Source organism: Oxyura jamaicensis, chromosome 14, assembly GCF_011077185.1.
Source record: "Oxyura jamaicensis isolate SHBP4307 breed ruddy duck chromosome 14, BPBGC_Ojam_1.0, whole genome shotgun sequence".
Taxonomy (NCBI): Eukaryota; Metazoa; Chordata; class Aves; order Anseriformes; family Anatidae; genus Oxyura; species Oxyura jamaicensis.
Genome location: NC_048906.1, coordinates 5,577,644 through 5,605,581, shown reverse-complemented (window position 1 = coordinate 5,605,581; position 27,938 = coordinate 5,577,644). Strand labels below are relative to the sequence as shown.

At 47.0% G+C, this 27,938-nt stretch overlaps 1 protein-coding gene across 3 annotated transcripts; it reads right to left on the bottom strand.

Annotated features, from left to right (window-relative positions):
- Positions 1-20: 20 nt before the first annotated feature.
- On the bottom strand, positions 21-27,844 carry INTS1 (integrator complex subunit 1). 3 transcript variants are annotated; one of them, XM_035339551.1, is made up of 47 exons: positions 27,722-27,844; positions 27,340-27,630; positions 26,595-26,791; positions 26,223-26,360; positions 25,402-25,561; positions 25,009-25,114; positions 24,545-24,731; positions 24,278-24,423; positions 23,863-24,004; positions 23,335-23,511; positions 23,002-23,110; positions 22,279-22,399; positions 21,850-21,927; positions 21,182-21,339; positions 20,518-20,614; positions 19,996-20,087; positions 19,600-19,660; positions 19,045-19,242; positions 18,636-18,765; positions 18,376-18,555; positions 18,135-18,284; positions 17,410-17,589; positions 17,116-17,220; positions 16,015-16,182; positions 15,559-15,670; positions 14,953-15,114; positions 13,571-13,717; positions 13,115-13,213; positions 12,624-12,748; positions 11,657-11,911; positions 10,823-10,982; positions 10,064-10,204; positions 9,481-9,661; positions 9,277-9,400; positions 8,636-8,754; positions 7,505-7,592; positions 6,651-6,877; positions 5,980-6,103; positions 5,369-5,502; positions 4,871-5,063; positions 4,528-4,655; positions 3,935-4,047; positions 3,355-3,468; positions 2,406-2,476; positions 1,764-1,855; positions 1,542-1,651; positions 21-1,249 (listed from the first exon to the last, which is right to left on the bottom strand). In XM_035339551.1, exons 1-47 carry the CDS (start codon positions 27,777-27,779, stop codon positions 1,134-1,136), a joined length of 6,564 nt encoding a protein of 2,187 aa, XP_035195442.1. In that variant the 5' UTR covers positions 27,780-27,844; the 3' UTR covers positions 21-1,133. The 3 variants fall into 3 exon arrangements, with proteins under 3 accessions (XP_035195442.1, XP_035195444.1, XP_035195443.1); XM_035339553.1 differs by having other exon boundaries at positions 563-1,249; positions 3,355-3,465; XM_035339552.1 differs by having other exon boundaries at positions 563-1,249; positions 14,953-15,111.
- Between the last annotated feature and the right edge of the window lie 94 nt (positions 27,845-27,938).

Here is a 27,938-nt window from a genome sequence, read left to right as displayed (position 1 = left end):
ACTTTATTTACAACTGTCCATAAAATTCCTACAGGATCTTTATCTTTAGGGTGTTAGAAAGATTCTCTACTAACAAGTGGATCATGAGACAGAAAGAGACAGATGGTGTGAAAACAAAGCAGTGAGTAGAATAAGACTGCAAAATGAGCATCTACAGCAGCAGTTCCTCTGGAGCAGAGGGAAGGAAGACAACTCCTCTTCTGTCCTCATATGACAGCTAACAAGCAAACCATCACACCTCTCAGCAGATAAGGGCCAGAAAAAGCAGAGTCTAGGAGAAGAATTACAGGAGAAACTTGCAGATACCAAACAGGAAATCCAGCTGCTTGTTCAAAGACCCTGCTGTGACAAGGGCCAGCTGCTGGGGTGCTTGCAGATGTACCAAGAAGCTTGTTTTTGCTTCTTGAAAAGATTTCTAAGAAACCTCTTAGAAGTTGTCTAGTCAGGAGTTGGTGCTACCAGGACCCTGTCACTAAATTAATCTCCTGTATGCCACTGACCCTTCTAAAGCCCCTCCAGCATAAAAGCCAAAATGGCTCTGCACACATTTGGCCACAGACAGGTTGTCCAGAGGAGCTTTGTTTAGAATAACGAGGATGAAGAACAGGGAGAGAGGGATGTCAAGCTACACTGAAGGCAGCATGGAGCAGAGAAAGGCACGGTGGAAACAAAGATAATTTTAATTAGAAAAAAAAAATACCCACTCTCCCCCCAAAACACAAAATGGTCTCTTCCCCTGCACACATCCACATTTCCTCCAACACAGACTTTAAGTGCAAGGGCCAATGCTCCCTTCTGCTCTCCAAAGCAGCTCTGCCCTCTTGGAGAAAAAAATAAAAAGGAGTGACAGCCACTGCTTTAAGACCCCATGACAGGACTGGTCCCTGTTTGGCACAATATTCAGGAGATTTTTCTCCCGCAGTAATGGCATCTTAGCCAGACAGATCTGTTCTTGCCCCTTTGTGATCTTCGGTCTGCACGCTCTCCTCTTCCAGCAGAGTCTGGCCTGCTACATCATCTGTGATCCTCCAGCATGTGGGATGAAGTAAAGTGCCTTCTTACAGGGCCTCGATGCAGCTGATGAGTCCGGTTAAATTAATTCCTCTGGAAGCAGAGCTCCCAGAACCACGTGTTCATATCATTGCCTCCATGTGCAGAACCTTCAAGGCTTCAGAAATTTGAGAGCTGGTGTCGATCTGGCCATACATCCCCACCAGGAAAGCCCTGTGCAGTAACACTGCAGCGTGCTCTGTGAAAGGGAAAGACAGCATGAGGACTGAGAGCTCCAACATAAGGCAAGATCAGTCCAGCAGTGAACACCTGGATGAAAGTTTGTGGCTGTGCAAGTTCTCTCCTTCTGTAAGAACGGGGCATAATCTACCAGGTAACAGCCCCATGGATATGTGATTATGTGAGGGATCACAACTCGAGAGAGGAAAATCCCAAGGGAGCATATCTATTTCAAGGAATCCTTCCTTGTCCCTTTGGCAAACCTCCCCTGTGATGCTCCCAAGCACCAAAGAAGGCAGATGCCAACGTACCTTGGCAAAGCAGGGTATATTCAGGCAGGTTCCTCAACGCTGTCTGCACCACTTCAAAGTCTCGGCTGCCAAGGCAGTACATGAAGGTAGGAAGGAAGTCTGCAGCAATGCTGGGAATAAAACACCACAATGTCAGCACATCCAGATCACCATCAACAGCCATGGAAAGGGCAGCCAGTGCCCATCAGCGACTTGTGGCAGCCAATTCCCCGTGGTCCTCACCTGGGATTGTTCTGAATAGAGCGCAAAGCTAGGCTGAAGGCCAGATTTCGGCAGGACTCCTCCGATGAGCTCATCAGCTTCTGTAGGTTTGTCTGAGAGAAGATGCACAAATAAGGATTACAAGGCCATCCAGGAATCAAAACTGTGCAGACTTGTGTTACTGCCCCTTCAGCATCCACCCAGCCCTACATACATCCAGCAGGTACTAGCTTAGACAGGAAATCCCTCTGTGTAATAAGGATCATGCTGTTTTAAGTGCTTTAGAACTCCCTCCTGTAAACTTATGGCACATGGGACAGCTGAAATTTACCTATATTTCAGTATTTGTCATTTTTTTTTTTAAACAGAGCTGTTCTGCTCTCTTCTTGCCCCATTACTGGGAAGGGGACAGAAGATTACTTCTTCCTCTGATATACAGAAAAGCTAATGTAGATTATGATGGACCCAGCATGCAACAGAGGGAAGACAGTAGGGAAGTAAATATTGCCTGCTGTCAGCCCAACTGAAGTTGCAGCATCTTAGGATAAATTTAACAACCTCCCAAAAAGCAGAGAAAGGATAGCTCTTAAGCTGGCCATGCAACACAGACTGTGGTGAGAAGAATCTTCTATTTCTAGTGGCAGTTTGAGACACCATACTCACAGAAAAAAAGGAGAGGATTTCTGGCCTCCGCCTGGCCATCTCATCAATGTCTGTCAGCACCTCCAAGATGTCTGGTGGAAGACACAGATTGAAAGGGGTGACTGAAATTTACTGATCCAGCAAAGGAGCTATAAATCCACATCTCCAATCAGTCAATTTTTACTAGCTGCACACGCAGCTAGAGTAATAAAGGCAGTTCTTCAAAAAGGATGAGAACAACCTGCCCAAGGTGAGGCCACCAAGCACTGTCATGGCATGGGCTGGGGAAGGAGTGGTGTGGGATGTGAGGTTTTAATTCCAGAGTACCTTCTGTAGCTGACAGGTCTTTACAGAAAGTCTCTTTTAAAAATAGTGCCCAGACAGGAATTCTTCCCCCTGTTTCTAGAGTGGAAGGGAAACTGTCACCCCAATACCACAACTTAAGTCTGATATGAACACTGGACACCTGTGATTTCAGAAGACCTTTGGAGAAGAAGCATGTTGTTCCCACATGCCAGGTTAACATGATTTTCTTTAATGAAGGTCATTTGAGAAGTTTGTTAGAAATCCCATTTCTAACCAGTCTGGTATTTTTATAACATAGAAAAGTGGTGTTCCTATCAGTGCTCCAGAGCTGGGACACCATCAGTGCTGGCTGAACATGAACTGTACTGTGCCCTGAATTACTCATATCACCTCCTAGAGCACCTTCAAGATCCCTGAAAAACTCCAAAGCAGAGGCAGTTGCAGTATTGCCACGCTAAGTGACAACAGCATCATGGGAAGCCTCTGTCACTGAATCACAGAAGGTTATGGACAAGTCCACCCAAAACAAAACCCCAGCTTCACTGCTGGAGACTTCCAAACAAGACAAACAGGAAACTGGCCCGTAGCTGTCATTTAATAACAGGGCTGGCACCTGTATGCATCTGCCTTATGTTCTTGTGCAGCTCTGCAGGTCCTCACTTACCCTCAACTGTTTGGCCTCGAGACAGCCTCTTCATGTATGGGGCCATTTCAGTCGGTGTGAGGGGAGTGAAGAGAGACACGTTGACAAGGGGGAGAGAGCCAGTTGCTGCTTCCTCTGGGGCAGAGAGAGAACAGTCACTTCTACGTAGTTTTAACAGGGAGACAGGTCCAGTGTTCCCTACCAGCCATCAGCTGACCAGCAATACTTTAACAGACTTCCTGGCTCTCAGCCTCCAGCCCCACTGCACCTTCAGGTACCCCTCTGCTGATGCAACGAACGCAAACCTTCCTGACCTGTTTTAATACTGGACTGTTTTCCCGTTCAAGTTGTAAAGAGAAGAGTGGAGAAGTCAACGTAACTTTAGAGTCTCCTTACAGGTTGACCCTGAAGTGGCTTCGAGCTGGTGTGTATACAAGTGCTATTTTCCATTCTAAATACCCTTTCCCTGGAAGTAGAGACTTGATGATCCTTGTAGGTCCCTTCCAATTCAGGATATTCTATGATTCTATGAAAAACATCTGCACTTCAAAACATACTGCATTTTCTCTAGCTGGAATAGCTTTCCAACACTCAGACTCACCATCCTTCTCTTCCTCAGAGCCCCTGTCCAAGATGCCACTCTTACTGGGCAGACTCAGCCCAGCCAGGAGGGACTTCAACATCGCTAGGTCACTGTTGTCTGACGACAGGTCACTAGAGGAACAGATGGGGTGTTTAAATAGCAATAAGGGTGCGAGGACAACTAACAGCACATATACATATATTGAAATAGGGTAGAAACAAATTTCTTAGAAGCAGAAACAAGATTTCTCCTTTCAGCATAATAAACTCAAACTCATTTTTACCTACATCTGCAGGTGGGATCCTGCAGCCACTGCTCAGGAAACAGCCCCTCCTACTGGCTCTCTGGAAATGACTGCAGGGCACCACAGTGCCTTCCAGGAGCATTAAGCCATTATGTGAAATGGAATTGTCACCTGACTTCCTTGGGCTTAGCTTTCACCTATAAAAAGGGAGACTGCTCATCTCAATAGACATTTAAGTGACCTGAGGATGAAAAAGTGCCACGTTAACAGCTATTGTTACATCCTCTTGCTGTCTCCTGTCCAATTATCTCAAGGCAGCCTGCCTGACCAAGCCCTCCATTGGGCTAACCGGGGTAAGGAAGCTTACTGGAGTGGATCGGAATGCTTCTGCAAGAAGGAAACAGCTGCTTGTGCATTGCATGTGATGTACTTCTGGATAAACTGGACAAACTTGCTGATGAAAGCAGCCAGGTGCCGTGAGGATTTCCTGTAGTTCTGAGAAAGGGTAGGGAAGATGAGAGTTAACAAGACAGCAGCGATGCACTGCCCCATGCTGCACCTCTGTGCTCCAAGGATTAGATTCCCGATCTCTGCCTCCCCTTTATGCTCCCCCCAGTACTTGATACACATTTTATCTCTAAGTTATGCAAAGGCTCTCCCTCTAGCGGCTGGCAGCCCAGACACGGATGCAGAGCAGGGACTTTACCTACCAACAGCAGCCGGATGAAGGACAGCAGACAGTCCCATAGTGCCGCCTGGTGCTCGTTCTGGAAGACCTGTGGCTGAAGCAGCTCCAGGATCCCCAGGATATGGATGAAGAAGGTCAAGTGGTTCTGTTGCCTGAACTCCTGGAAATTGAGGTGAACACGGCCATGCAGCAGAGCTGCAATCATTGGCAAGTGCCTGAAACACCAAACAGAACAACACCCAGGTCTAGCCTCTTCCTAGATACAGTTACAGGTTGTTATACCTCAGTTCTTGTTAGCATCATCCCTCATCCTCTCCTAGAGTTTTGGTTTAATCCATGTTATCCACTGAATCAGCAAGCACCATTTCCTATTTTTCCTGCTCTTCTCTTAACTTTCACACATGAATGCAGATTCTGTCACAACCATCACGATTACTCCAAACTTGCTCCCCTTCCAGGGCAACGGTGGATGCTTTTCAGTGAACCCAGCCACACAGAGGGTGAAAGGGGAGAGTGGTACCTAAGAAGTAGGATAGGATGAGCCACAGCTAGCTTCCTGCAGGCCATGTTGGCATCCCACACACGGCTTTCCGATGACTTGGAGTCACTGGTGTCTGCAAGGAGGTTAATGAATCTGTGAACCAGGGCATCAAGCTAGAAAAAAAAGTAGTGAGTAAACAGTTAAGTTGAAAGCAAAAGCAAGCCCCTGGCTCTTCAGCAGTGTTTCCCAAATACACCCCAACTACAGATGAGGTTAACAGAAACTATTTTCAGCTAGAACCTGTGAGCAGATGCAGCATTCCAGCTGGCACAGGATCTGAAGTCCACAGTCCCTACAGACATCAAAGCAGGATCAGACGCCTGCACACTTGTGCTTTACAGAAGCCTTTGGCATACAGAAATTTATATAAGCAGAGCTTCAAGTTATTTTATAGTCAGACACTGCAAAATAAACTACACCTGAACTCCCTGCTCCTGAGAGTGCAGGCAGGGGAGGGGCAACTGAAGAGCAAGGTAAAGAAAACAAAATGACCTAGCCAGCATTTGACAGTCCTCTCCTTTTAATCCAGGCATCATGGTAGCATTCAATCTGGGTGCACAACTGGAGAGGGGCTGTCTCTCTAAATTTACCTTGCAAGTGCTGCTGTCTCTGGCTCCTTCACTGCTCAGAAGCACCTCAGGCATAGACACAAGTTGCTCAGGTAGTTGCAGGTACATCTGAAGCAGAAGGTCCTGGCAGCATTTTCCCACAGAGCTGAAGAAAAAAAAGAGATGTCACCCTCTGGTTACTGTTTTAGTTCCACCAGAAAACATCCCAGACCCATCAGATTCACAACAACCTTCTTGCATTTGGCAAAAATCTCACGTAAGAGTGCAGCCACCACTAATCTGAATCAGTGTTTTTTTCAGTCTGAATCAGGGTTTTTTTCCTGTCTGTGCTTCTTTTAAAAAATCATGCATAGTCCACAGGGATCCACATACAATCTGCATGGTTCTACACCACTATGGTATTTCCAATGCTGGAAAAAAAAAGTTACATCAAGCATTTTATCCTGTATTCCTGAAAGCAAAAATGCCCTGCAATTTCACTTTTAAGGTCACCTTTCTGGTCCCAGTAGCACTTAAAATGGTATCTTATTTCCCCCAAATCTTTGGGAGAATACTGTGTGTAAGCACTTGTCATATCGGCTCTGTAACACTATTACTAACGAAGATATACTGGCAAGTTTCCTTGTTACCTGGCTGCCTGTGCCCAAATAACTACAATTAGAGTAGACAGTGCTCTCCATTTGCAACCCCACCTGCTTCCCCACTGCTGGATGCAGCTGGTCAAATACTCTGTTACTTTTTTGATGCTCTCAAGGTCCCCATGAGAACAACTGAGCAACAGAGGCAGTCGAGACTGGATGAGCGTGCAGGAGGCCTCTTCTGTGTTCTGGTATCTGGTTTCTGCTTCAGCCAGGATCAACTCCACCATACTGATCAATTCCGATGCCTTTAGGTGGAGCACAAATTCCTCACGGCGCTTCTGTAATGTGAGACAACACTCAAAATGAATCCCTAGAACCTTAGTCCCTTCTAGTTATGCCTTCCCCGCATAGAAAGGAACATCTCATACGAGCAGACTTAAGAACTGCCCTGTATCCAAAGTCTGAAAGCATGTATCCCAGCCCCCCAAAGAAACCTCTTTACCCCTCTACTATTTCTGAACTCATTTACTTCCAACCCAGCATGCATGATGGGACAGGAGCCATAACTGAATCATCAAACCAGAAAAATTCCTCTGTGGAAAAGAGATGCAGTCCCCTACTCTAGGTGTGGTGGGAATTATCCCACACTGGGTTTTAGCTTGCACACAGCTGTAGCCTTTTGACTAGATCTTTAATGGATATTGTGGCAACTCTGCAGGAGCTGCAGAGGAGATGTCAAGTGGGCAAACTTATGTGTGTTCATATGAGCTTTTTGGACCCCAGATTGCCACTGCAATATTTAGCAGAGCAGAGCAGCTAAGCAACCAGCTGAGGTACAGGCAGCAAACTTGGCATGCTGTACCCCTATCACTTCAGCCACCTCTTGGCCATGGAAAGCCAGGTAATGTGAAAGCATCACCTCTCACCCCATCCAGAGAGGAATCTTGGAAGAACTGAACCAATACCTGAGGAGTTCTTTGGTCCCTTCCCTGCCAGATCCGAGGGATATGAATACAGGCCCACAAGAAATCCAAGGATGCAGTTGGGTCAAACCTGCCAGAAGACAAAAGAAGACAAATTTGCAATTAGAGTCAAAGCAGCCCTCAGGCAGCACACAAACACATGGTATCATCTCTAAACATCACAAATACTGTGAAGAAAAACATCTGCAAATGTAAAAATAGGATCCATTAAGTCCCAAGAAGGGGTTTGGTTCTGTTCCCAGATTGTGACTAAATATTTCTTGAAGTAAGCACAGCATAGGGTATACAGCTGAACAAATGGCATTCACTAAGAGTACAGTGGCTACAGAATCTTGCACCACAAAGCCAGAAGTCTGTCATAAACATAGATTGGTACAAACAGACCAGTGACTGTACTGCCCCAGAATCCAGAACATCCTACCTGTTATCCTGGATTGCAGAAATTAATGAAATTGTTAGTGAGCAGGAGATCAATAATAAAATAGTTAGAAACAAATACTGCCAGCTTTAGACACACTGTTAGTTTAATCATGGACTGACTTGCTACCAGTGTTAGCGTTTCCTGGTCTGTAAGTTTAACAAATTTAAACATGGTACTACACTACTGCTGTAGAGCTTCATTATTTGAGAACAACATATAGGGGCTGAGAGCTGGGGCTGCTCCAGAGATCAGAACTGGGGGCCTGATGCCAGGAAGGGGGATAAAGACTGGTAACAGAGTTTAGTACAAGCAAAAGATCCAGCAGAGCCTGCCCAGGTACAGAGACTCCCATCAGTTCGCTATCCAAGCCATCTTTCAAACCCCATGTTCATAAAGATTATCAACAAGGGCAATGCTAGATAGATTACCCAGCGATTAGCAATTCCTGTTTAAAACACAGCCAAATCTTTATGTGCTCCTTCCATCAAACAGCAGGTAATATTTATATCAAGGTACACAAATCAGCATGACTGAAATCAGCATCCCTCTCACAAAGCCTTTTTTTGGCTAGGTAACATGTCTTGGCAGACGCACCACGGAACGCAGCAGCTCTTGTTCTCAGCTTCTGTTTGCTCTCTCAGACATAACGTTTTAAGTTGGGTGATTTGCTTGGCCCGAAAAACAAGACTCACCTCTGCTCCCGGTTTCTGCACAGCAGAAGTCTGATGCACTGGTGCAGAGTGGTCCAGCTGGACTGGTGAGTGAGGAGAGCCAGGAGATATGGACGGAAGGAGGGCACCTGGGACCCTGCCTGAAAGCACAAAACAGGGAAGATTCGTATAAAGAGATCATTACTGTGAGGTGGATGTAGGAGATACCTTGTATTTTACAGAATGATGACAATACAAGAAAGCAGATAGCAGAGAAGACAACACATGGATAGGATATGAATTGCAGTACTGTCTAAAAGAACATTGCGGAATCCATGAAATTCAGTTTTAGTCTTAGCTTTGGCATAGCACTTCTGGACAGGCTATTTATTTGTTCACAAAAATACCAATGAAAACACAGCTGGCTGATCTATTATGGGACTACGTTCTGTCTGTAATGTTCTGAAGTCCTGAAAAGAACAGGCCTGAAGAAATATAAAGATCAGATGAAACATGCCTTGATCTGATGCACCAGAATCCCCCTCTTAGTCAGCCTGTATGGCTTTGGAACTGACATAGATATGTGGAAAAACAGAACCCTCCTTTGCCCTGTTTTCAGGTGCAGGTCAACACCCCAGAAATGCTGTTTCAGCACAGCAGTCCCTCTGCCCACCAATTCTTACCTTGTTCCAGGAGAACAGTAGCTTCTGCTGGAGATCAGGGCAGCTGCTTATCACCTCTGGGTCCAACATCTCCAGCCAGTCATTGAGAAGGCCAGAGGAGGGCCCCAGCCAAGCAGCTTCAGTGCTGAGGAGAAAAAGCCTGTATCAGTGGTGATGCCGTGAAACCAGACCTACCAGTGAGTTCCCAACATCTCCTGGGCTCACCTGCAACTGTCCAGCTCCTTCTTCACTGGTGTCTCTTCTTTGTCCTGGAGCAACAAGGAGCTCACCACAGCAATTGGTTTCATGGCAGGAAATCTGGCAGTGGTCTCAACAGTAGCTGAGAAGAGGACTGTCAGGAGCTCCTCCAAGTATGGAGAGTGAGTTTCAATCAGACCTTGAAGGGCTATAAGAGGCAGAAATATGTCAGTTAGTACAAGATGTGGTGAAAGCTATGGAACATCATAAGGGTATCACAAAGGCAATGAGTCCTGAATTTCCCAGAGCATGGCTCAGTAAGGAGGACAGAAGCCATTTGTACCTTGGACAGCAGGCTTCTATTTCTCATGGAGTTAGTGGAAACCAGCAGTTTGCTGAAAGACTTAATCCCAGACACAGATCACAGTTTATAAACACACATACCAGTGCAGGGGAAGGAGGAGATACAAAACGGGACCAAGTTCAGATCAGTTCGCATTTTCTGATCCAAGAAGAAGGCAGATTCCCACTGCCTACACACGAAGTACTCCCTTGAAGGCTGGACGTCCAGCCTGCTGCAGCAGCGGGGAAGTAGAGAGGACAGACATACCTTTGCTGACAAGCTCCGGCTCCACGTTACACTTCTCTCCTGATTTCAGCGTTGCAATGATGGCACGTACTGTGGAGCTGATCAAGTCAGGGTCACGACGGAAAGTCAGAGCTTCTGTGAGGTGCAAGAAGCCACCTCGAACTGCAAAGAAATTACAGCATTGGCATCACGGGGACAACCCACATCAGGCTTCTCTTCTACAGACACACCAGGTGGTTGCAGGGCACAACTAATACACACACACACCTACTATGCTCTATCATCATTTTACTCCTACAGAAGCCCTTGACAGCTTTTCCGCATGCTACAGGGACATATGGCTTAAGAGAATACTCAATAACCACAAGCCCATTTCCATGTCTAAGCTCTCTGTCTCCTCTCTACAGATGGCAGATGACAGTAACTCTACTAGTCATGATGTGACTTGTTTCACAGGCTTTCTCGTGTGCTCATCTTCCAGGACAACAGCAAGCACAGAATTCTTGGCCTGAGCAATTGCAATTTCTCCCTGAGATCTACTCTGCTTGGTGAGATGCTAGTAGGTGTCTACTCCAAACCCCTGGAGCCAAATTACTTGTTTGCATCCTCATGGAGTTTAATAGCACAGTACAAAACCAATTTCTCCCTCTCTTCACTACTAAGCATACCTCTACAAAAAGCAGCCCACCCAACTTCCTGCTCTGGCTGCAGTTTCATTTCTTTCCCTTTGTTGTCCCACTTTGTTCACTCTTAATCCCACAATCTGCCCAATGCCAGTACCGTCACTGATCCTGTGCCTTGAGGAGTACTGCACAGCAAAGGCCTTCAGCTGAGCACGGAGAGGACCATCTTCCACTGCGGGGTTCTCCAACCACTGCAGCATCTGCATGAGGACTTTGAAGAAGAGCGAGGAGAAGGCAGTGTCTTGTGGCATGCAGCGCTGGGGAGAGAAGCAAGAGAGACCTGTTTATATACACTTGAAGCATACAGCAAAGATAGCAGGAGAGGCAGACAGTGGCATGTACTGCCAAGAATACACAGAGCGCACCTACTCTATTGGACCATAGCTCACAGGTATCAAGGCCACAGCCTCTAATGGACAAAACAGAAAACTCCATCACACCCACAATACATCTCCAAGCATAACTAAGGGTAACTTTGTGCTTTCCTCCATCATGATGAAAAGAATGAGATATTTCATTGGATAACACTCAGCCTGCTCCAAAGCTCTCTAAGGAATTACAGACCTCTACTCTCAAATTGTCTGCAAATGCGTTGGCTTGCAAGACATATCCATGGTACAAGACAGCACAAATCGGAGCTTCCAAAACCAAGAGACCCACAGCTGCCAATCCACAGTGCCACAGAGTTACCAGACTGGTTAACGTACACCTAACCCTGCACACAATCTCTCAGCACTGCTAGACTAATGAGGCCAGCCTGATCCATGTGTCCATGGGACAGCTTGAGTCCCTCTATACCATGCTCCCCAGGGTGTATGTCCTACACGGGTGGAGGGTGCGTGCACAGCAGAGTGGATGTACTGCAGGTTTTCCTTTCCTCCTCACCACTCTTTGTTCAATGCTACAAAGATTCTCATCCTATGCTGCTCACCTGATACTGGTACAGCTGGCGCATCAGCGGGCAGGAGATGAAGTGGTTACGATGCATCGCCATCACCAGCGCTCCACTGTGCGGTGAGTTTATCAGCGCAGCTACTGCCTGGAGAAGTCGTGCTGTGATCCCGGTCACTTGCGTGTTCCCCTGGTGGATATGAGCCAGTTCCTGCCCCAGGGCCTGCTGCAACGCCAGGGCAAGTGGGCGCAGGTTTGAGTTCTGCCACCGTGGGTCTGGATTTAGTGGGAAAAGCTGGAAGGATACAGAGAAGAATGCATTTATGAGAAAACAAATGAAAGGACTTGCTATACCATAAACATCCCTGAGGCAGTGGATTGATCTACCTTGTACAATCATACTGACTGTGGACTAACTAGAACCTTCAAAAAGCTTTTTCAATTTTTTAGCGCCTGGTACAGGAAAAGGCACAGCATCTATGCAACACCAATATGACTGTCAACACTAACACTGCGGGGGATCGCCACACTGCCCAAACACAGGCAACCAACTTGGCCAATTAACTCCCTGTAGGTTTGTCCTGAAGTCAACAGAGAAAGGAAGGCTCTGCTAGCAGACATGCCAGGGTACAAAAGCTGTTTACATATAGCTTTGCTGCCAAGGCCCTGTGAGCATTTCACAAATCCTCCATGCACTGCAGAGAAAAAAGGCACTATACACAGAACAAACAATGTGCAGAGATGGCAACAAGCTAGTAAGCACTGACAGCATTAGGCATGATCAAAAGCCACATCATGTTCCAATTAAAAGAAAAAAATCCGTCCAGTATCAACTCCACCAGGCTGTAATGGTGCAGTCTCATTTTATGCAGGGTTTTCTTACTCACTGCCTGCAAACACTGAAGGAGGAACACTGCAAAGAGATGTTAAGTACAAGGGATATGGTTTGTGGAAAGGTGCTGCACGGAAGCAGCTGAGGAACAATCAGCTTGAGGTTACACCAGTACCTGCAGAAAGATGCCTGCTAGGTCATCTTCTGGGCCCAGAACCCGAACCTGGCTTAAGGTCCGGATCCGGCTCTGGCCTTGACTGTTCTCAGGGCTAGATTTTGACCTCGCAGTCTCAGCACTGTCTGTAATAACAACAAAAGAAAGAAAAATGCTGTTATGCTGACTAACATCCGGAGCCCCAGCACTGGATCACCTTCAGCTTTACAGTCTTTACTGAGGAATTCAGTAGCTTTTCTCTCAAAGTCAAGCAAGACCACCTTTTCCATACCACTTGGAACAAATCATTACAGTAAACTCCAAGAATACTGGAATTTCTCCCCTTACCAGGAGTGAAAAATTCTAGGAAGGACTAGTCTAGCTGTAGCTTGCTAATGCATTTCATCACAACCACTTCTGAAACAGTTTTTCCTGGTCCAAACATCTTTCCTCTGCTGCCACTGAGAGCAAGACGACTGATATTCAGAAGTTTAGGCTATGCCGGGCAGTACCTCGGCGGGCTGGTAAGGAGGCTGTGAGCAGGGAGTGGAAAGTCTGGCCTCCTGTCGCTCCTCTTTCATGCTGAACCTCCACAAGGTGAGCCATGTAGTCTGAAAAAGGACAAAATATGAACATGTTTTCTCACCCTCTTTAGTAAAGCAGTACAGAATTGGCTGCTGGTAGTGAAGAGAATTTGCTGTTACTATGAACTTTGTAAACATGCAGCAAGTCAGCCCTATTCCTTTTACAAGTTAGCCTCCAGATTATCTCTAGACTCTTTACAATCCCACCCAGAAAAATCCTTCCCTACTTCAAAAAATACACCCAACAGCCATCTAGACAGGTGCCAGGGAGAGACAACAGGCTGCAAAAGCAGAGTTTCAGAACTAGTTTGGATTTTTTCAAGGAAGTCACAGGATGTGACTGTAAGAAAAATTAAAATGAGTCATCTCATATGGAGCTCTTACTCTTGTCCATGATGTTCTGTTCCAGTGTCTGTGGGTCATGAGAAACCGCCTGATCCAGGTACTGCAGAAGTTTGCTCATGCTGGAAACTGGGATTCCAAAGGACTGAACAAAGAGAAGTAGCTGCTGCGGCTCCAGGTCCTGCAGAGCTGAAATACACAAACACCAAGTCCTCAGACCTCCAAATTGCTTATACAGGGTTATCTTTATTACCTGGTATTTGTACTTTTGGCTGAACCAAGTGGCACATTAATGACAGGGACGCAGAGAGCCTACAGCCAGAAGTCTGACAGCTGCCTACTATGTTTTCACTGCTCTGCAAATAATTACCTTCTTATTGCATCTTTCAGTTAATTCACTCACTGACTAATTTGATCTTCCGTTTAATTTGATCAAAACCTCAGGAACCCAATCATCCATATTAAAAAATAACTTCCACCCTATCTGTTAATGACTCCAGGCAGGAATTATTGAATAATTCAATCACTGGCTATAGAGAGCTGTCATTTAATTAGTAAGAAAGGGACAAAGCTCTGAACACCAAGAAGACAGACAGCACTGACAAGCTGTGCAAGGATACAAGAAACTACAGATATAGCTCACATCCTTCAGCCACTGCTCTCCACATTGCAAGCATGCTATGTTCTATGGAAGCAGTGTTTTGTCTTTGATTGTGTAGCTTAATTCAATCTGAACTGTTGTAACAGAGATGGCATCCAATTTACAGTCCTGTATTTCCCTTAAATACACAGAAAGCACAGTAGTCATACAGACTCTTCCATACTTTAAAAGTAATAAACACTGCTTATAAAAGCCACTGAGATTCAGAACTTGGTTCAGAGTGGGAGGACCTGCCTTCAACACTGCAGTAAGGAGCTCTGTCACTCCTCCTTCAGCCTAAGCTTTCACCGAGTTCTGCTCTTAGCAGGGTTAACAGGGATTAACCTGAGGGGTGTGACAGTTCAGCAAGGTTGTAGTCATTCTCCAACCCATGGTACTTGGGCTACAGATCATGGCTGAGGAGGGAATAAACATTGGGACACCCCGTAACAGAACCCAGAACCAACTCATATTCTGTGTATCTGTTTGATAGCCCTAAAGGACACAGTGAATATTTGTTTAGATTGCAACATTTAGAACATTTAGATTGCAAGATTAGAACGTTCAGATAGCAAGATTAGAACGTTTAGATTGCAACTGTCACAAAATCCAGAGACAATGCCTTTTAAATTCCAGCTCTCTGTTCAGCCGTGGGGTCTGCAGTGACTGATGGCCCCTCCAAAGGCATCCAAGTAGGACGGCTGGGCACACAGAGGGCTTGAGCAGGGAAGACTCTCCTTTTCCTGCGGGAGGGTCTGAAAGGCCAAACATCTCACAGGCTCACCTGCATCCACAAGACGTGGGACTTCAGAGCGGATCATACGCAGCTTTAGCCAGTCAGGAAGCAGCAAAGCCTCCTCTGAGGTGTCAACCAGAAAAGCAGTAGGAAGAGGCTTTTTCTCCGGGAACCATATATCCAGTAACGTGTAAAAATCACCATCCCCTGCTTAAGAACAGACATAAAAATCTCTTATGTTCAGAAACACTTAAAACATTCTACACTTCTCTGTACAAATCAATGCACCAGAATACCTTCTTGCTCAAAGGCTAGAAAAAACTTGGGATAAATACTACCAAACGGAAACATGACCTATGTATGAGTGCCCAGTTCTCACCCTACAACAATGCTCTACATCCTTCTTGTTTAGCAGGGAGGGACACACCATCATTTTAATATTTCCTGCTGTCTGCACAAGGCAGCATATAAGCCTGCAAATGCTTCACTCCATGCAAACACTATTCTGACATTCCTACTGCTACAAGCAAATGTTGCAAGGGAGAAGCCTGTGAGCAGAAGAATTAACACCAGCCTAATTCGTTATGCAGACAGAGGAAAGGCTCTCTGTCCAGTCCACAACCCCTTGAACACATCTGAGCATTCTTCACTAACCTTGAGGTGGCCCTAGTGTCAGGAGAATAACCATGGCATGAACCACGAGGATGTGCATAGTGGCTGTTTCACCACTAGTCCAACGAAGGAACACTTGATCCTGGGACTCTGACTGGAAAAAAAAAGCAGAAGAAAACCAGATGAGCAATTGTGGGGAAAGAACAGAAAGTGAGATCTGTCAGAAGCAGGTGAAAGGACAGGTTTGGTCAGACTTTAACCTAGCCCCAGTATATTCCAACAGTGGAAAAAAAGAAGATACAAAAGGAAAAGAAAGTGCTTTCTATGTGTACACACACACTTGGCTCTGATACCATGCCAAGTCCCAGTTATTTTCAGATCAGGGATCCTTGAACTAGACATGGTTTCTACATACTCAGTAACCCACAACGGGCATCTCTTGTGTTAAACTCATCCTTTCTTCTTTTACCCCATTAAGAAAGGCAGAGAGGCACTCACCCAGCTGTACACCTCCTCGCCTTCCTTACTCTGCCGCATGCGTTTGATGTAGCGCGAGAAGATGGAGAGGAGAGCTACAAGCACCGCATCCGACTCAGCGCAGTATGAGAGCTTGGAGAAGAGGTGAGACATGATGGTAGAGCGCTCCACTATGAGCCGAGCCACATCCTGCAAAGGAAAAATTTCCATAGGAAATTTACTAAGCAACATACACAAGTCCTCCTGCCTTATTCTGCCACATCTTCCGGTTTCCATCATCAGCCCAGTTAACACTGGAGATCACCATGTAAAGTCAAGAGTGAAACTGTCAAACTGGGAAGAACTCAAGTGCTTTGCATGCATCTTGTGATAACTCACAGCGTCCCCAGCTGTAGTACATTCTGATGCTGTAGATGCATTTTGATGTATCCCATTGCAAAGGGGGCATTTACCAGTATTTATGAAGTAAAAAACACATTCCCCTGAAGAAATGGTATTTAATGATCTCCACATACTTAAACAGATCTATGCAGACAGAAAAAACCTGTGAGCCTCTAGATCCATGCAACTGAATCTCAAAGACTGTTACAAAGGATGTTGGTCAGTGAGCTTAAAAGCAATGAAAAGAGCACCCAAGAGTGAGAACAATGAATAATCATTGCATACAAGCCAAACATCCAAAATCACCAAAGCCTTAAAAAAAGAATTAAAAGTCCAGTTTCAGTTACAGAAGAATGCATATCCCACCACTAAGGTTCCTGGCTTCCCATTCTCACCCAATGTATGTGACTGCAGGTTTAGCACCTGCTTACTTGAGAACCACTACCAGATGGTGGCATTGCCTTCAAACCACTCCTGCATTCCCCATGCCAGCTGAGATGGGCTGCTGGACTGGAAGTTGCTACTCTCTGATTTTCTGTTTGAATGATATGAAACCAAAGACACAGGTTGCCTTCCAACACATACCCAGAAACACAACCATGCAGTTATCAAATTCAAATGTTCCTAAAAACCTCATCCTGCTGGTACAGCAAGTCACACGCCTACCACTGCCATGCACAAGGAGTTCAACATGTCAGGTATCCCTGATGACCTCTCTGCCTCTGCACCCTGCCTTCTTACCAGAGCGAGGTCATTGTGCTGTCCCTGCTCCTCCACTGGGGCGTGCTGGGAGAGGTACACCAGGTAAGCACTGATGGTCTGCGGATCTGTCTCCATGTGGATGGCCTAGGACAATTCCTCTCATTAGGGATCAGGAGGTAATGAAACCAAGCACCAGCAAAACACATTCTTCTGCATGCACATAAACATGTTGATACCACAGCCACAAGCAGTTTGCTCAATTTGTTTTAGCATGAATAAAAAAGAATAATTTGCCCCACAGCTGGCCACTTACTCCTTCCAGCAAAGGCCTACCTGTTGCAAGGCAAGAGCTGTTGTTGCTCTAACACTATCAAACAGTGGCAGCCTCGGGAGGTCTCTCAGCAGCCACTGATATCCCTGCAGCAGTTCAGAATCCCCAGAGTCTTCTTCCATGGGGTGATCTTTCTCCTCTCCATCACGCAGCCCCCCTTCTGACAGCACCAAGGACAGGCCCTGCAGAAATCAAAGCCCATGCATATGAAGCCACAGTTGGAAGACTCGTTTCATACTAGTGAATAGAACAGAATCAAGCTTCAAATGTCATGGAGTGATGCAAATGCAGCACACAGCCTACAACAGGTCTCACAACATATAACTTGTTTGCTTGACAGCTACTGTGCGTAAAAGTTGCAATCCTATGTAAGCACTTCTGCCTGCCTTGACTATGCTCTAGAGCACCAGGCATTTACTGATTTACATTCCCCACTGACAACAGCTGCTACCAATTACTCCTGGTACTACATGATGTGCTGAGTCTACACCTGAACTTCACAGGAAACATAGAATCCAGATCTATCTTAAGAGAAGTACTACTTGGCTGTTGATCAGAGAAGGCTTATGAGCAGCAGGGAGCAGAAGCACATTCGATAGGCCTTGGAGACTGAGATGAGTTACTAAAGAAAATTGACATGAAAATTTCACTGCACAGCAGTCACGAGAATCTAGGAATCTGCCCTTAGCTTCCGATAAACCTTAGTCAAGATATTTGTTTTACTCACCTTCATGGCCAGGACCCGTGAGGCCACCTGGGAGGAACTCAGGCGTCGTAGGAAATAGTCAAGCACCTCGCAGGTTGTCTGTTCATCTGCTTTGGGACCCAACAGCAAGTCTTGCAACCGTCCAAGCAACTGCCTTTGTTTCTGTTGTCTCTGTGGAACAAGAAGTTGGCTTTTCCAGTGAAATCAAATCCAGGATGCACAGAAAGTAGGTAACAGAACTGATCTCCAAGAGACCACTCACCTGGCGTTTCTTGGCACGCTGCTCTTTACTCTCACCCTCCTCCTCTTCTTCACCTGAGGTTGACTCATCAGCAGCATCATGAAGCAGGAATTCACAAAGGCACTGCACGGGCAGGACATCCAAGGAGCCCTCACTGGACTGAACCAAATCTGCCAGCCATGGCATTGACTGTGACGAGGCCTAAGAAACAGAAGAAGCTCTGCTCGCTCTGTTCAAGTTTTAGAGATGAGGGATCACTTAGCCAACCCGTCAGGTCCTACCTGTCTTTGAATGATGTTGAGAAGAAAGTCAGGATGACGGCTGCGACACAGGAGGTGGCCCAAGCGAAGTGACTGGTTCAGGCTTTTCACCTGCTCCAGGACATGCGGTGGAGGTCTGCGTGGGGGCCCTCTGTCAACAAGAAGTGAAACTTCTTGTGAAACAAGAAGTTATTCACAGACAAGGCACACTTTCTCTCTGGTATTGATGAGGACTAATCAGGTCAGCAGTGTGTGACAGCCATATGCAGGTTACAACAGAAGGGCAAGGACTAAATGCAACACACACCCCACAGGCGACCAACTTTTGGGGCTCTTCTTGCCCACACCAACCACCCTATCGGCAGTAGAATTTCTTGACTAGCATTAACTGGGTTTTCCTGATAGCACCAGACTGCAGAAGGCTACTTACTGAGGATCCAGACTTGTCAGCTGGGAGAGCAAGAGGCTGCTACTCTCTGTAATCGTTTGTTTTGTGGACGCAGCAGCCAGATGACCCTCAAATGCAAGAATCTCCTGTTTTTCTCTCTGGGAGATTTGAAGCTCGCGGTTAATCATCTCTGTGCGCGTCTCCTCATCCGTCAAGGTACATTGAGGATAGGAATAATTGCTGAGAAAACAAGTCAAAAACAGTTATCTTGTCCTATTCAGAATTTATGGAACATTCATAATGTCTCTATGGCCTCCGTTCCATTAGGGAACACAGCAAGGCAGCTTCCCAACAGAGCCAGGGAGACTGAGACCTTTTCAGTAAATCTCATAACAATCATGCTCTGAGTTTTATTCCTATGTTGATAATATTTCTGCTGGGGGAAGGCTTATTTCCCACTCAAACTATAGTGTTGCTGCCAGCCTGCTTATTTTACACGTCCCACTAGAAAGGAAGGAGCCAACTGGCACAAACTTCATTCAGAAATACACGCTCGGTGCCCTTGTTTGATTTATGGGGGGATTTAGACATACTAACTTGGTCATGACCATTTCCATGAGCATCTTTAGAGAGGGGTACTCCTCCCACGCAGCCAGACCTGCAGCAGAGAAGAGAAGGGTAGTCAGGGATACAGAAAACAAGTCAGGGTGTTATTGAGATCCTAACGCAATCCATGATAGGAAGACTCACACTCACTTTGGAGCATCTCGCCACACTCAGGACATGGAAACTGTAATCCCAGCCACATGCTGGTCCAAACCACCCCGCTGTGCATTTCTGCACACGCAAAGCATATGCATTACAGCACAGTTAGCTAACAGCTGTTATCTTGCCATCCCAGCATATGACTTCAACACAGGCAACTAGGCTTCAGCCAGCACCTTCGCCAGTTTTTGCGGCAGAACAAGAATCCTGAGAAATGTCCACACTCACCGATGTTCTCAGGATTGAACGCAGCCACTACAAGCAGGAGAGGCCAGGCTTTCCAGTACAGGGTAGAAATAGCTAGATTTGGAGGCTGGTACCTGCAAGAGACGTCAACAGATACAAGTGATTGGATTTGGTTACCGGAGGGCATCCCAAGCCTACTCTTCTCCTTAACCATGCACTGAATTCAGCCACACCAGCTCAGTGGTTTTCAGGAAGGAAAAAAAGAAAGTCTCTCATGGGTGGGACAACAGAGTTTAGTTGGAAATTTCTAAAACATAAAGGTCAGAGTTCTTGCAGAGGAAATTCCACTCCATGACTCAGAACTTTCTTGCCCTGGAGAAATTTCCACCAGAACATGACTTTGAAAAGGTTTCCTGGTGATTTTGTTATTAAAAATTCTAATGGGAAAAAGCATCCTGAAGTCTGTGAGCTAGTGCTGTTAGTCACAAGGTGAAAGTGAGCCAGGTCACAACAAGGTGAAAATGAGCTAGGTCACACAGCGATTATCTACATGACAAGCCTTACCCTGGGGGTAGCTGAATATTCTCTGGATGATGATAAGTGCACAAATTTAAGACAGCATCGATCAGCTGGATTCTCTCTACCCTCAGGACTTCAACATCTGGAAGAGGAGAAAAGACTAAACAAGTTATTGACTGGCCCACCTGGCAGAAAGTCCTTCAAGAAAAGCAACATTAACAGAAATTCAGATTGAAGCAACTACGCTGTTGTGGGCTTGCTCTCATGATATTCCAGAATTAGAAACAATAACAACAACAAAAAAAAAAGCACCACGACACAACTTTTAGAAAAAACAGCAATATTTAAAAAAACAGCAATATTTCAAAAAGACTCAATATTCTTATGACTTGTGTTTTCAGCTGCAATTTGGTTTAAATTCTTCAGAAGAGCCTTTTTTTTCTCCGCAAAAGAATCCAACCTGCTATCCACATCTTTTTCAAAACTCAAGTGCATTCCTTCAGGTAAGCAGTGAGTCTGCTCAGAACTTCTGGGGCTCTGGGGCTAAGAAGATAAAAATCCATTTCAACTTTGTTGCAAGTTTTCTAACTCACTGTATCTTAACTCTGAGTCTGCAAAGGCTCTCTGGAACAGGGTAGGAGCTGTCTCAGCCCTAGATGTTGATAACTGGACACACAGAAGTTACCATTGGAGCTTTGTGCAGTCTTACCATCAGCTTGCACAGCTGCAGCCCGCTTCACCAAGTGGTCAGCAAGCTCCATGGCATCTGCAGGGCCAAGAGGGAGGTCCCGTGACAAACCGATCACGAGGATCCGCATCAGTGTGTCTTCAAGGATGGGCACTTCAGAGCAGAGGCGAAGGAAGAAGCTGCATGAGACAACAGACATCAATCATGCTGCCCTTGACAGCAGCATGAACATTGCTGAAACCCTCCACAGACCATACAGCTCATCCGAGCACAAAATAACCCACAGCTTAGTTTACAACCTTTTCCCTGGTCTGCAGCTCTGAGTGCAGCTGCCAGAAACAAATTGTTTGCATTGCTTTGTACCTCTGCACTTCAGCCCGCTTGAGTTCAAGTTCCCTAACGTTACACCAGTACAAACCATACAGCGCAGGCCTGCCCTTCTTACAGTTACAGCATTAAGATATAGAGCAGCTTGCCACAGGGAACGAGAATCAAGAATAGGAACTGAGAGAGACTGAAAGAACATTCACCAATTTTGAGGCACTGTAGCAGAGGATGAAAAAAATCAGGCACAGTTCCAAGCTTTTCTAACAAAGAGCTACATAAAGAGCACCAGAAAACACTAACTCCTTTGCCTCCAGCTACAGCTCTGGTCCATGTTCCCAGCTATGGGTGGAGCACACACTCACTTGCGGTCACTCTCGGGGGGCCAGTTGTCCCACTTGTAGTACGTCTCTGGCTGTTCTGTGAAGAGCACCTTGTGGAGGCTGTCAAGAGGAAGAGAACAGTAAACATCACCTGTGTGAAGCTCAGGAACACATTCAGCAGTCCACTCTCCCCAAACTCCTTCTAACGCTACCCGTTCTACACATGCAAGAGCCTCCTTAGATAAACTAAACTAATAAAACTGACAGTGCTAATCATAGCCAAGAGGACTATGAGGTATGGGCACTGGGCTTTTGTACTTCCAAGTGAACACACCTCAGATGCTATTAATTCTGGCTTGTCTCAAGGAGATCTAACCAAACCCTGGCATGTGCATGGGTCTTCATAATGTGCCATAAACTGCTGGGAAACAGACTGGATAAATCAGCAGATGCCCAAGCTGACACTCTTACCAGTGCACGTAGTCCTTTGGAGCCAGCTTGCTGATAGATGGAACGACTGTATGAAGCCACCAGACAGCATCACGTTGGATAGCGGCAATTTGGTTCTGGAAAGAGCGCAGAACTTCTAGGTCTGAAAGACAGTCACATTACAAACCACTCACATATGAGAGCCTCATACAGTGCGAAGCAGGAGAAAGCATCATTTCAAGACCAGACAGTAACCAGGACTCTGAGCATGAACAGTCAGTAAACTGGAGAGAGAAATCAGACAGCCTTTAGCAAGCCAGCACTGACAGAACATGCAGATGTGTCAGAAAGTGAAGCACAACAAAACACCAAGATGCACCACAAATGAATTAGGGTTGTGAGAAGACATCCAGGCAGCCACTTCAGTGCCACCCCAAAGCTCTGCCCTCTCTGCAGTAAGTCCATGGTAATCCTTACAGCTGCCTCTGCAGACATGACCCCGTCTCGAGTCCCCTCTCCCCAGTCTCTCATCCATGTTTTCCATAGATAAAAGAAGTGCCTGTGTCCTCACCCAGCCACACAAATGCCACATCTCCCAACTCTGCTAGTCTCAGGATAATAGCAAGCAACCCTGTGCCTTTACTTCGAATGGAGGCTTACAGCCCCCTTTCTAATACCAGCCGCAATGTTCCCCCAGTCCCAACACTGCCAGGAGATATTTAACAAGCCACCCATCTTCAAATGGAATCTAGGCTCTCTGCTTACTCTTTTTCTCTCCTTTGTCCCAGGCAATTCCAGCCTCCTTCACCTGGGCTGTGATACCAAGCATCATGGAGACAGCCAGCAGATCAGTTATGTGGATGACAAACCGCTCCTAAAAAACAGAAGTGAGTCAAATCAAAGATGCCTTCTGGGAAAGTGTTTCGTCATCAAAATGGGATGTGGAAGAATGGCTAGGATGGGCAAGGCACAAATACTGAGTTACTCAGATAACAAGAGGGGTGGGGAGGGATAAGATCTGCCAGAAAAACAGATATAGAAGAGTCTGGTACACCACAGGTACCATTCAGCAGGCACATGGGTCAAACAAAGTGGTACCTTGAACTCCATTTCTGCGTACTGGGCCTCCTTTCGTTCCTGCATAAGGCCCAGGCAGAAGGCCTGGAAGTTGATTTCATGTTTTGTCTGTTTAATGATCTCTCGCAGCAGTGCCCGTGAAGCCCGCAGGTAATCATCCTTAGTAGTCAACAGGTCCTGGAACACCATTGCTAGGTACTGAGACCATACAGAAAAAGAAAGCTTTCAGTGCACTGTAAAATATCCACAACCACAGAATGAAAAGGCACACGGAAACAATGCTGATAAAATGCTTGTCCTGCACACCCCAGGGAGCTATAACACATTTCTCATGAAGTTTTGTTACCACAGGGCTGGTCACGCTGAATATGCGTGTTAGAAAATGCCCACGCACATTTATTCCTAACAAGTGTAACAATCTAATCTCAAACCAATATGATGCAGATCACACAGCTGTCTGAGGGAAGATTTTATTTGAGCCTTGGTTCAGCTAAAACTCTCAAGCAGGGGTCTGGCCCTACCAGCAGTCATACAAGACACTATACCTACCTTTGGAGCTTGCTCTGAGCTGTGCTGAAGAACAGTGTACAGGATCTGCATGTTGTTGGGATTTCTTGCATTTGAAAGCTCATTGAAAATCACAAACTTAATTGTCGTGCCCAGGTTATCCCTGTGCGCATTCAGCAGCTCTCTGCAAGGGAAGACCAGAGCTATCAGAGCTGAGATTTCATTTCAGCTAGGTCCGTTGTTCTGATTTTTCTCTAAAGTATTTAGCACAAAAAGTGAAGATGGTGGGGCAGCACCTACATTCAGCAACACTAAAGGATTACTGAGAGACTTCCAGACTAATGAAATTCATTTGAATGTGACACAGAACACCCCACAGCCAAACCCGGTAGAGACAGAGCCCCGGGTACATCATCCAGAGTGCTCTCTTCCATTACAGACCCAGTCGCTCACTCACCTGACACACAGCATGTAGTGGTTCAGAAGGACTTTTGGCTTGAGACGAATTTTGATCAGGTTAGAGATCACTTCCATGTCCTCTGAGCTGTGGGTGTTGCAGTTCATGCAGACTGACATCAACAAGTCCTGAGCTGGCTTGGTCAACTGCAGAGGAAGAGAAGAACTACTGCAGCCAGCTGCCATCGCAGACTAGAGATGGAATTGGACCTCCAGGATGGATTTCAGACCAGGCCCAGAAAAGGCACGATTCAGTCTCTATCCTTACCTTGGGATTCTGCAACCACATCTCCAGCCGCTGCACGGCCATCTGTCGCACCTCTTTGTAGCCACAGGTCGCCGTCAGCAGACGGAGGAGGTTCCTGGAGACATTATCCATGGGCTGGCGCCGGTTGAGCTGGTCCCGCAGCATGTCCAGGACATACTCTTCCACACTCTCTGCAAGGTCGTCATACCTGGGCCATACAAACTGTGTTTTATTCAATTCTGCATGAACTAGCTTGGTCATGCTTTGCTGTGGCCAGAGATCAGCATTCTTTCTTGTTCGTGATAAAGGTTACAAAAAAACAAAACCAACACCCATTTATTAATTTCTCCTCATGTTCAGCATTCTCTAGCAGGTGCCACGGGACAGCTATTGCAAAGAGGTAGCTCTCTGCTGCAGCACTGCAAGGGGGGGTGAGCACAAACAGATCTGCCACACGGCTATACCAGGAGAGGAACACACTTTACCTGGGCATTAGCTGGCCCTCCTGCTCTGGGCTCATTTTCTCCTCAGCAATCAGCAGCTCGCTCTGACTGTCCTCCTCCTCTGTCATGGAAGGGTGGGGGCTACTCCCTACAAGAGACCAGTGTGCTTTGTGAGACAGTTTCTCTTTTCAGAGATCGATCGCTCACACTCTTACGCATTCAGCTTCTTTCAAGGATCCACGTCAGCAACACTGGAGGAGGCCACAACTAGCCACCTTCTCACATCACAACACACTCAGGCACTTTATTCGAGTCTTTTTAACTGCTTGCCCTCAAACATCCACTAGAAATGAAGTGACACTAAAGAATGGAAAAGTTATGCTAGAAACTCAAAGCCTACAAGACTTGGCTCCTGTTTCCTAAACACATTCTTACCAGCGCTAAGGTCCCCACTGCTACGGCCAACTTCACCATGCAAGAGCATGCTCTTAGGAGGCATCTTGGTGTTAAAAGCTGTTTGGATGTTATCCACGAAGGTCTTGCAGTGAGGGCTGTCCACCCAGATGCGCTCCCCAAGGGAGTCCTCAATGTAAACCTAAAGGGAAAAAAGGCCACAGAGAACACAAACCGTGCTCAAGCTTTTCTGTACTTGTTTGTTGCAGGAGTATTTGAGTTTCCTGAGTTATTATTTATTTTCAACATGCAGCTGTGAAGTAGGAAACTATCTTAACCATGCATAGATGAAAAAAACTGAGACCAGATGACTGCAGGCAAGTCACATGAGAGCAGAGCAACAAACCATCGCATCCTAAGCAATATGGGCACTGCCCCTTTCCATCAGGGAATCAGATTAAGCTCTAACAAAGATTTAACCATAACTCCTACCTCCAAGATATAGAAGCTTGCCTTTCAAAAATTTCTTGGTTTTAGATCAAGAAGTAAAACAGTAATTCTTGCAGATAAACTAGAGAGCACAAATTCTCTGAGATACTTATATTAGCAAACGCTGTCAGTGACATCCCAGAGAAGAGCAGAGAAATGCAAACAAGGACTGTGTTTTTCTTCCCTTGTCCATACAGCATCAGCCCAGTCCCCATTTACTGGGATAGGTCATGGGACAACCCCCTGCCTTGCAGCGAGAATAAATCCTCTGCTCTTCTCCTGCTCCCAACGCAAGCCACTTCCCAATGCTGGCTGGTTTTACCCACGCGCCCACCACTGCCCCAGCCCTGCAGCAGCACCCTGAGTTCAACAACCTTGACAAAGATCTCTGGCCAGTTCTCATCCTCTTCATAAGCTGCCATGAGAAGGTTGCAGGCCAGGACAGACACGAGGCTATTCCCTTTAGCTTTGAAATTGATGGAGGCATCTCTTCGGAGCAGGCTGCATAGTGCCTGGAAGATTATTAAAAAAATATAATAAAATTAAGCCATCTACCAAGAAAGAAATACAGATCTCAGTAATTACCACAGAGCTGTGGTGTTTACAAATACACGCTGATTACATTCTGGCTGGAGGGCAACTGCAACTATGCTCACAAGCTGGCAGGAATTTCAGAAACTTACTTCAGAAACACACAGAGAGGTACCTCAGAGAGCCCAAGAGTCCCCACACAGCACAGCCCTCACCTCAATAACCCCTTCGGTGGCAAATATGTTCGGTTTGATTTTTGCTAGGTACATGAGGCTGAGGTACAGGGTGGTGTCGGGCTTGGCTCTGTTCATTTTCAGCTGCTTCACCGCTCCGCACAGCACCCCCTCGATGCGGTCATCGTTACCTTCTGCCTCTGCTGCCTCGATTTCCTCCACCAGCACCGTGGGGCCAACTGCAACAATCAACACACGGGCGTGAGTTTGATACCATCAGGCAAAACGACCTGCCCCAGGATGCCGCCAGCACCAGTCGTGTGGAAAGCAAAGAATGGATCTGCTTACCTTGATCCACTGCAATGGCTTTTTCCCTATCCACACCCTATTAAAAATCCTGTTTTGTGCCTGACAGCACCCCCTTGATTACTTTTTGGTTGGTCTGTGCTAAAATGCTCCTCTGCAAACGTATCTAATGACAGAAAATGGGATGACTCTCCAAGAAACAGTGAGATCCACAGTCTGCAGGAGACAGATGTGAGTACAACACCGCAACGCAGCTAATGATTTCCTCAACAAGTTTTTCATGTACTGTCATCGAATGGGACAAGCACAACCCCATATAGGGAGGGAAAAGGAGACAAAACCATGTCTTTAGCCACAACCAGAGGAGAAAACCCTTGAGGACTGTGTATGAACGGCAATGCGGGGGTTTACAGAAAGGCTGTGGGGAAGCCAGGCTTACGAGCCTGCCCCGACCACCACCGGAGCGGAACGCAGGCCTTACCTTCGATGGGGATGACGGAGGGCTCCTTGATGGAGGGCGAGATGGCCCGCTTCTCCGCCACCGCCGCCTCCGCCAGGCGGCCCAGGGCGCTGAGGGGCGGCGTGGAGGCGAGCTTGGGGCGCTTGGCCAGCCCGCCCAGACCGGGGGGCCCCGCCAGGGCCGCGGCCGCGTCCCGCTTGCGCTCGGAGGGCAGCCCGGCGGGGGCCGGCTTCAGCAGCGAGCCGGAGGCCTTGCCCTCGCCGCCCTGCCCCTTGGAGCCCAGCGCGATGAAGTCCCCGGGCGGCGGGTGCGCTGCAACGGGAGGCACGGCCGTGAGGTGAGGGCAGCGCTCGCAGCACCACCGCCCCCCCCACACACACACCCCGGCACCCCCAGCACTCACCGGAGGGCTTGGGCACGGCCCCCGGCCGCCGCACGGCCGCCGCCTTCGGCCGGTTCATGGCGCCGCCGCCTAGACCCGGCCGCCACGGCCCAGCACGGCCCCGGCAGGAAGCGGGGGGAGCGCGGCGGAACCAGCGAGAGGAGGCGGCGCCTCCTGCGGGCACAGCGCCCTCATGGCAGCGGGAGGGGGCGGGGGGAAATGGGGGGAGAGGGGGGCT

Excerpts from the sequence above, each read along its gene's own strand:
- INTS1 (XM_035339551.1), bottom strand. The coding sequence starts at position 27,779 with ATGAACCGGCCGAAGGCGGCGGCCGTGCGGCGGCCGGGGGCCGTGCCC. Across the intron at positions 27,631-27,721 it reads GGCCGTGCCCAAGCCCTCCG|CGCACCCGCCGCCCGGGGAC; the intron begins GTGAGTGCTGGG and ends CTCCCGTTGCAG. Across the intron at positions 9,401-9,480 it reads AAGGAGCTGGACAGTTGCAG|CACTGAAGCTGCTTGGCTGG; the intron begins GTGAGCCCAGGA and ends TTTTCTCCTCAG.